We start from the raw sequence: 9,123 nt of genomic DNA, 5'->3' as shown, positions 1-9,123 counted from the left end.
CGTATCCGACACAGGCGTAAAACCCTGCTTGTGGTTACGGACAGTCAGTCTCTTCTAGCGGCTCTAAACAAGGGCCCGCCCAGTCAGACAGACTGGACGGAGGATCAGATCTGGCTGCGTCTCTTAACACTGACGCGTGCTGGCTGGTCCGTGCACCTGCAGTTTTGTTACGGACATTGTGGAGTACATGCTAACGAGCTTGCAGATCAGTATGCGACGCAGACTATGGCAAGTGGACAATACACGGAGCAAGGAATCGCACCTTTATGGCATACGGATCTGCTGACATGTTTCACTACCCAGCTCACCAACAAGTGGCGTGGTACCATTCGTCAAGACACTCATCGCTACTTGCTTTGCGGCACAAGGCCATCCGATCTCAGCGGTAAGGACCTGATCACTCAGGAAGTTCTCCACCGTCAGGAACTGGTTCACCTCGCAAGGGCAAGGTGCGGGAATCTGAGCTCTGGGGCCGACTATACTGGACTGTGAGAGATTGCACGAACCAATGCCGTTTCTGCAACATCTCACCGGAACAGTCTGCATATATGCGCTCTAACAACGATCCAACTGCACCGGGGACGGACACTGTTCCCCCGTCGGCGAGGGATGAAGACGTCTCTCCAGTAAGGAGGCGGACCCTCACACGCCGTCGGAAGGAGAAATGTCCGCACTGTGATTCTACATTGACGGGATTCTCGGGTCTCGTCAGTCACTGTCGGTCATTTCGTCCGGAGCATCCTCCACCGCTTCCCGAGCTCAAATGTGATTTCTGTGACATGGTTTTCCCCACACGGAGAAGCACCGCACCGCACAGAAGTCGCTGCGCACACAACCCAGACGCCACACGACATCGAAACAGCAGTGCCAGGAGGCGATCTCTGCTGCCGCAGGATCAGCCAGCTTCCACAAGCACGCCAATTGGCCCGCAGGAAACCTTGCACCATCTGCTTCTAGAATGTCCAGGCACCTTGGCTGTGCGTCAACGGCTGGGCATTGAGCGGGACCTTCGTCTCGGAAAGTTCTCTCAATGGCAGCTGCTTCATAGCAGGAAACTTTTGTCGTTGCTCGACCACCTCTTCGGCACCCAGATGGCATTGTATAGCTAGACGCGCTGATAAGAGTAGAAAAAAAATATAATGACATCATGACGTCCAATACCACCGATGTGTACGGGCGATGGGACTGTATCCATGGTCCTCGAGCACACGCCCCCGCCGCTAAGGAGCCCACAATCAGCGGTGCGTGCAGCAGCGCCACACAGACCACATCTCCTTTAAACAAAAAAATAAAGAGAGTAGAGACGTCTAGTTCGAAGGTGACATGTTGTTGCCGACGGTGAGCGGCGGCGAACGTATAACCTCGTGTGTGGAAACACCACTGCTGCTTCTGCTTTTGGGACTGTGTGTGGTTGTGGCAGTGTTCTGAGCCACGGAGTGTGGAGTTGCGACTTCTCACGGAGAATATGTGCCGCGTTCCCTGCGGGCTTTCTTTTTTTGGTGTTCTTTTAAATATTGTTTACATGGAACAATGGGAGTGCCTTTTTCTTTTGTTTTACTTAATGGTCAGTTGCTGCGCACCGTCATGAGCGAATTGCTTTCCCTCTTGATTGCTTCTGTTGCCCACACGCGGTACAGGCCCCACGGCTGTGCGTTCCACGGACGACACAAAAGGAGGAGTGGAGAGACAGGCCGGATGCCGCATGAAATGTGTGGGATGTTGTGTGGGCTTGTAGAACAGTAATAATTTTTTCCTTGTGCAGGTACTGTACGCATGTACATATAAACACAGTCCTGCTTTGCTGCATGGCGTACGAAATGATGATTCTGCTGAAGTGTGTTTTTTTTGGAGGAGGAGACTCCCGTTGGGCACTCAACTACTTTTTTTGTTTTGGTATCGCTTTTTTACTTCTGGTGTGCAGGTCAGTGTGCGTTCCTCTGCAGGGCTGCTGCCGTTGTTTACGGTGCGTGTTATTTTGTGACTTGTCTGTCTCCTTTTGCTTTCACTTTGCGTTGACGTGTTGTTAGTTTGTGCTGAAGGCTGCACGCGAGTGACAGGAGTGATGGCGATGATGATGACTGGCCGTGTGCTGCTGGTGTGTGCCCTCTGCGTGCTGTGGTGCGGTGCCGGCGGTGGTGGATGTTCTGAAACACCTCAAGATCCTCCGGGTGGTGCGTCTCAAGGTGGCAATAATCTTGACGGTACAAAAAACACCACTAATGGCGCTGGGGGAGGTGTCAATTCCGGTGCGACGGCAAAGTCACAATTATCGGCAGAATCGGTGACAGACATAATGGTAGCGGTAGCGGGAGCAGACACATCAGCGGCACAACAACAGGAGAAACAAGCATCAGAAATGCAAGAAAAGGGAGAAGATGGCGAGGAGGATAATGAAGAAGGGGAAGAGGAATATGAAGAGGAGGAAATAGATGAAGGTGAAGATGATGCGAAGAAGGAAGAGAGTGAGACGAAAGAAGAGAAACAAGATAAGGAGAGGGAAGAGGAGAAAATCAAAGAAGATGATGCCGACGCCACAAATGGGATGCCAGCAGGCGGTGAAGAGCAGCCAAGTTTATCTTCTGGTGCGGAGGAAGCAGCGAACCAAACAAATCTCAAAAGCACGCAAACAAATGGAGACGATGACCCAGCAGCTGATGTTGCAGGGACAGCAGAGGGAAAACAAAATGAAAATAAAGATGCCAATCCGAAAGAAACACCAGTCGAAGCCACAGCCATGAAAAATACAACGGCGACGACTGGCGACAGTGACGGCAGCACCGCGGTCTCCCACACCGCCTCCCCTCTTTTGCTTCTTCTTGTTGTTGTTGCGTGTGCGGCTGCTGCTGCGGTGGTGGCCGCGTGAGAGTGAGGGAGAGAGCCGTGCACCGCCCGCACACACACTCTTCCTTCTCTCTCTCTGTGTGTGTGTCCCCTTGCATGGACTCTCGCCCTCACCTCACCCCACGAGGCACACACAATAATGTGCCCATTGTATATATGCATGCACACCCATGCAGGCCCGTTGGTGCTCTCTTTTGCACGACACGCACCGCTGCCGTCCTGCCTGGCTGCATGGGCGGAGCACCGTAACTGTTTCTGTTTTTTTTTATTGCATTGAGTGGGCGACCTCTCTCTCTCTCCCTGTGTGTGTGTTTTGCTTTACGGGAGCAATGAGAGTGTGTGTCCGCTGGTCGTCCCACGCTTCGGCTTTTTGTTTTGTTTCTTTTTGTTTTGAATCTTTGCTTCTGTTGTGGTTGGGTGCACCCATTTTACTTTCATTGATTGGTTTTCTTCTTAATGTGCGGATGGCTGAATATTCTCTTTCGTATTCTCCTGTTCTTTGTTTCTTCCCACGCAATCGGTCCTTGTTGCTTCAGCGAGCCACGAAATATTTGCCTAACACCCACATCAATGGCTTACTTGCTCTACACTTTACAGTAGACTGAAGCGATGGCGCCACTGCATGTGATGGTGTTTATGGTGTGATTGCCAGCGGGTGCTTTGCTGCCACTTTGACGTACCCACGATTTGTTGAATATGTTATGCGTGCCGACAGCACGAATTGGATCCGCGTTGTTGTGAGGGACGCACCCTTTTGAGCAGTTAGTGCGCTGCAGCCATACACCGTCATTGGGATGGATGGAGGGATGGATGCCCATCCGCATCAAAGTATCCACAAGGGACCTGGATGCTACCGGGAAGCATTGGATCTCAGAGCGGTATTACGCAATGAATTCATTGAATGGCAATTGCGAGTGTGAAGGTGACGTTGTATCCTTTGCGCACGGGATCATTCTCGAGGATGAAGTTGTTCCTGCTGATTTCAACCCGCATGCGGATTGTCTGCTCGTGCAGCCACTGGAGGGTCCTTTGATTGTGCCCCCATTTGCCACGGGCAGCGTTTGCAGTCGGTTCACGGTGAGTGCTGGGCATTGTTCCACTGGTGTAGCTAATGCTGACATGGTGCTGTGCGTGGCAGAGCGCTGTCGGTGGTGGTGCACTCGACGACTGCCGTGATGGCTGCGAGGGAGCCCCGCGACCGTGACGACATTGATGGCATGGAGCTGCAGGATGGCGGTGGGGACGGGAGGGCGCTGGAGTCGCACTGGTCGAAGCGCCACGCGAAGGATGAGTGGATGGCACCGATGGGGAGTGCCGTCTACTGCACGGAGCTGACGCTGGCCGCACCGGCTGACCTGGGCTGCATGAGGGTGAACTGGGAGATGGCGGAGCCGATGCGCTGGTGAAGGAATTCGTGCTGTGCGCTGCTGCAGAGGAAGTGCTCCGCACCGAACATGAGTGAATATCCCAGATGTTCTGAAAAGCGGGAGTTCCTGCCAGACGCTGCACGTTGGATCGGTATTCCCGCGGTTGGTGTTTGGGGAGTATCCATGAAGGGTCAGCAAAACGCCTGATGGACCGTTGCCCCGTCATTGGTCCCGCACTGGATGTGAGAAATGCTGCCGCTGTTATTTGGAGGGGAGAATATTTGTCTGCGGTGCCTGGGGACAAGCCCGCTTCGTGGTGTCTGGACACGCCTCCCACCAACACGACGGATGCGAGGGACCCGGAAGAAACATACATCTCGGTGTTGTCATGCATGCGGCATTGCGGTGCCTTGGCATGCGGGTGCGTCTGAGAGTGACTGAAGAGGGTAACGCCCGCTGTGCCCCATGCACGGCCGAGGCGACGATTACGTGGGTTGCTCCGCCCTACGACGAGGGAAAAGCTATTTGCCGTGAACACGCGCAGGTGTGCACGATATCCGCCACCAGCGACAGGCTCCTTCCAATAGTTTTGTGGGTGGCGAGGAGAGAGGGTGTGTGGAGCAGGACGGTTTCACTGGCATCTACTGAACAAGCTTTGCTACGGGCATCCGTCCCCGATCCAGAAAGCATTGGGACCGGCCGTGGCACACCACCGAAGGATGTGGACATGGCTGCTCCCCAGAAGCATCCGTCGCCAGAGGAGAGGGAAGTTGCCTCAGGTGCCACGACGGCAACGGAGTGCTCTTGCCCAGCGACACCGCGGGTGCGCCGCAGGAGGCGGAGAAGGAAAGCGATCTTCTGGACATCGACGATGTGGCCGCCGATGGTGTGGCGTCTGTTGTCGGACAATCATTAGGAGATGAGGCCGTCAGCGACAAGGCCGGTGGCGGTGCCACAGCCACGGGACCCAAGGACCCTGATGCCGCTGATGATGCGCAGGGCGCCGTGGACCCTCCGCCGGGAAAGGATGAAGCGCGGGGTTGGGGGTTGGGAGGCAGACATGAAGGACGCCCCGCCTCCGATCCACGGCAGTAACAGTGCGGCTGCTGCTTGTCCCTGTCCGCTGATTCTTCTGCTTGCCGCTGCCGTCGCGGTGCCAACACTCAGCAGTGGGTGCAAGAGAGAAAGGCCTATATCAACTGGCATGTTCCTGTCAGTATTTATACATACGCTCTGCTTGTCTGTATACTTTGTACCAGGGACATGCTGTATGCACTCTCCCTCTTTTGTGTTGTTTGCTGATGTGTCGGCACCACGCTTGTATTATGGGTTGGGATAAGAAATTGTTTGACTTCTTCTGGAGGATACTGTGGGGTGTTTGTGTGCGTGTGCGAGGGATCTGTGTGGTTTTGATTTCCCTATTTTTATTTACCTGCTTTGGCATTGTGTAATGATACTTCCCTTCTCCATTATGTGTGTTCTGAAGTGTTGCTAGGGCACCGGGAGTGGATGCCTGTGGACGCACGCCGTGCATTATGCGCTACATTGGTGGGAGGGGAGACTGACATAACTGGCGGGATTCAGTAAGGCGCATTTTTGCCCACAGACCCTGCAGCTGCAGCAGCCTGAGTGGCGCTTTGCATATGGACATGTGGATTGTTTCTCTCTTGCGAGGCCTTTTTTACTGCGTGTCATTTTCCGCTCGGGTGCCGTGCCCGTGGCAGCAGTGGCGGCATCAAAAGGGCTGTGTGCGTGGAGAGTCCTTGATTGAGTGCCTGTCTTACTTCTCCGTTCTGTTGATTGATTGTGCCGTGTGCCGGCCAAACGGTTGACATGACGTTCTTCTGACGGCGGGGTCCACGTGAGACGATGTTGCGTCGCGTGCTTTGTTGCGGGTGTGTGTTTTCAGCAACGGTTTTTGGGCGGTTGACTGTTGGGTCGTTGAGGGCGGCGTGGCGAAGGGTGCGGATGGACCCGATTGTGTGCCGTGGCTGTTCGTGCGGGGGAGCCGCGGGAAGGAGGAAGGCAGCGGAGCGATGGACTCACGAGGAGTGCGGTGGCGTGCAGCCATGAAGATTGGCGACAGGGAACTCACTGCCGCTGTGAGTTGCCGTGTGCGGTGTTTGTTTCTGTTATTATTACTTGCGTTGTTGGATGTGGCCGCTGTGGGGGAAGACTGTTTTTTGTTTCCTTTTCACGCCGTTTTGGGATCCTTTTCTGCACCGGCATCACTGTGTTCCTGCCGTACTGTTGTGCCCTCTTTCCCTTCCATTATTTTGGGGCAGCTGCGGGTGGGTTTTACATGCCGTGGAGCTGTGTGCCGTGCTGTTCGGTGTTTCATTGTTGCCTGTTCTTCCTGCGTGCACGCGTCCCCCATGCTCATGAAAGCAGCCCTCATGCAAACGCTACTCCTCCTTTTCCATGCTGCTGATGTGCGTGTGTTCTTCTCATCCTCCTCTCTTTGTCCCTCCCTAGATTGTGTGTGCAGCCGTGATGATGACGATGACTGGCCGTGTGCTGCTGGTGTGTGCCCTCTGCGTGCTGTGGTGCGGTGCCGGCGGTGGTGGACGTGCGGAACCAACTCAAGTTCCTCCGGGTACTAAGTCCAGTGAAGTCAGTGGTTCTGAAAGCGACAAAAATTCCAAAGGTGCCGCTGGAGGAGGTGGTCGAAGCGATCAATCGAAGGTCTTAAAAGAAAAATCATCATCGGTGCAAGACGCAACCGGAGTGGCAGCGGAGAATGCAATAAAAACCGAGGCACAAGTATCATCAACGGCAGACGCAGAGAAGAAAAAGGAGGATAAAACGCAAGTATTTGAAGATGTTGGTGAAAAGAAGGGTAAAGAGCAGGAACCGAAAGGGGAGGAAGAAGAGGAGATTGAGCAAGGAGAAGGGGAAGGAGAAGAAGAAAGGCGAGAAGAAGATAAGGACGAGGAAGAGCAAGAAGAAAAACGTAATGGTCAGAAGGAAGAAGAGGTGGAAAAGAAGGAAGACGCTGGTGCCGGCACCACAGAGGGGATGTCAGCAGGCGGTCGAGAGCAGCCGAGTTTATCTTCCGGCGCGGAGGGAGCATCGAATATAACAAATCCCAACAGCACACCAACAACTGGAGACGGTGATCCAGCAGCTGATGCCGCAGGGACACGAGAGGGAAAACAAAATGAAAATAAAGATGCCAATCCGAAAGAAACACCAGTGACGGCCGCAGCCATGAAAACTACAACGGCGACGACTGGCGACAGTGACGGCAGCACCGCAATCTCCCACACCGCCTCCCCTCTTTTGCTTCTTCTTGCTGTTGCTTGTGCGGCTGCTGCTGCGGTGGTGGCCGCGTGAGAGTGGGGGGAAGAGAGAGCCGTGCACCGCCCGCACACACTCGTCCTTCTCTTTCTGTGTGTGTGTCCCCTTGCATGGACTCTCGCCCTCACCTCACCCCACGAAGCACACACAATAATGTGCCCATTGTATATATGCATGCACACCCATGCAGGCCCGTTGGTGCTCTCTTTTGCACGACACGCACCGCTGCCGTCCTGCCTGGCTGCATGGGCGGAGCACCGTAACTGTTTCTGTTTTGTTTTTATTGCATTGAGTGGGCGACCTCTCTCTCTCTCCCTGTGTGTGTGTGTTTTGCTTTACGGGAGCAATGAGAGTGTGTGTGCGCTGGTCGTCCCACGCTTCGGCTTTTTGTTTTTTTTAATTGTTGTATTTGTGTTGTTGTTGAGTCGACCCATTATGTTTTTTTTTTTTTTGGATTGATGGTTTGCTTAGAATGTGGATGCATGACTTTTTATTTTATTTTCTTTTTTTCTTTTGTTGTGCGATATTGTCAGTGTTTCTTATCCCTGTCAAGCCATTAATTGCTTTCTTTTACGTACAGCATGCGTCAATTGGTCACGTTAACCCACGGTCTGCAGTGCTGCTGGTGCTTGTGGTTGTGATGATGTGTGTGGTGTGGTTGCCGAGAGGGAGTCCGTTGCCGCCAGGATTCGTGTGGGCGATTGGGATGTTTCGAGAGAAAAAGGTATGAGATGTCTAATGCCATTTTCAGTGGCAAGGCACTCTGCTCTATATGAGCGTGCGAGCCTGCCAGCTGCTGCACGATGGACCTCCACAGGGAGATCGGTTGTCGTGGTGGAGCCATACAATAGCGCAGCGGATCCAGATGCAAACTCAGCGAGAGATGAAGAAACGTCTGTCCATAATTCAAAATCATACGCTCCCAGAGAGGAGTAAATAGAATCAAGAGCCGTGCGCTTGGCATCGTCAGAGACGCCTTCGGCAAAGCGTGGCTGATAAATTCCACTTTATTGCAACTCACAGTGTCCCAGGGGAAAATAAGATGTTGAATAGGAGGAGCACGATTGTGGCTGTGGAATATCCCAATAATATTAAATACGCGGCGCAATCCATTAATAACAGCATCTCTCGGAAGCAGGATTGATGTCGCCAATTTATTATGCATGGACGGCGGCATAGGTTCCGAGTAGATAAGGGAACGCAAATCCTCGTAATCATGGAGGCGTATATAGCGTTCGTATTGTGTGAGTGCAAGAATCCAGAGTATCTTCCGCAGCGGTGCTGGATTGGCTTGCAAGTAGAAAGATGTATCTTCCTTTGGTGCGCTAAGGCCAAGGGATGTTTTGCTACCGTCGCGATACCGTACTTCCATATTATGGAGGTAGGTGGGGGCAAGGCATGGGACAATTGCCTCGCCACAATGCAGTGACACAATATGAACGTATCCAATCGAAAAGGATTGCATGGTGTGATGGGACGCACCAGCCCGTGCGACCAGCCGCAGCTGATGGCGGCGTGGCATGGTCTGCTTTGCAGCGGTAGAAGCGTGCGTGCCAAAATTAAGAAGGCGATTAATCGTTGTGTCCAGCAAAGCGCACTGGGCCGGTGACTGAAT

General features: G+C 53.3%; 3 protein-coding genes and 1 pseudogene across 3 annotated transcripts, besides 4 other annotated features; 3 read left to right on the top strand and 1 right to left on the bottom strand.

The window, feature by feature from the left end:
* Positions 1-6,484: a sequence feature (areas not merged during assembly with more than two copies in the genome that could not be assigned to a particular haplotype).
* Tc00.1047053508427.40 (mucin-associated surface protein (MASP), putative) lies at positions 2,063-2,863 on the top strand (the record flags this gene model as incomplete). The annotated part of the gene is made up of 1 exon (XM_800741.1): positions 2,063-2,863. One exon carries the CDS (start codon positions 2,063-2,065, stop codon positions 2,861-2,863), a length of 801 nt encoding a protein of 266 aa, XP_805834.1.
* Positions 2,361-2,508: a sequence feature (CT-rich).
* On the top strand, positions 3,966-4,766 carry Tc00.1047053508427.30 (annotated as a pseudogene).
* Positions 6,485-9,123: a sequence feature (heterozygous, non-Esmeraldo-like haplotype).
* Tc00.1047053508427.20 (mucin-associated surface protein (MASP), putative) lies at positions 6,702-7,544 on the top strand (the record flags this gene model as incomplete). The annotated part of the gene is made up of 1 exon (XM_800740.1): positions 6,702-7,544. One exon carries the CDS (start codon positions 6,702-6,704, stop codon positions 7,542-7,544), a length of 843 nt encoding a protein of 280 aa, XP_805833.1.
* Positions 7,093-7,160: a sequence feature (CT-rich).
* Positions 8,526-9,123, bottom strand: Tc00.1047053508427.10 (uncharacterized protein; the record flags this gene model as incomplete). Its single annotated transcript, XM_800739.1, has 1 exon — positions 8,526-9,123. A coding segment is annotated over one exon (598 nt), but the record flags the coding sequence as incomplete, so codon positions are not given.

This window comes from Trypanosoma cruzi, genomic scaffold (genome assembly GCF_000209065.1).
Source record: "Trypanosoma cruzi strain CL Brener 1047053516815 genomic scaffold, whole genome shotgun sequence".
Taxonomy (NCBI): domain Eukaryota; phylum Euglenozoa; class Kinetoplastea; order Trypanosomatida; family Trypanosomatidae; genus Trypanosoma; species Trypanosoma cruzi.
Note: the sequence above shows the minus strand (reverse complement) of the source record. Positions and strands in the feature narration are given on the sequence as shown.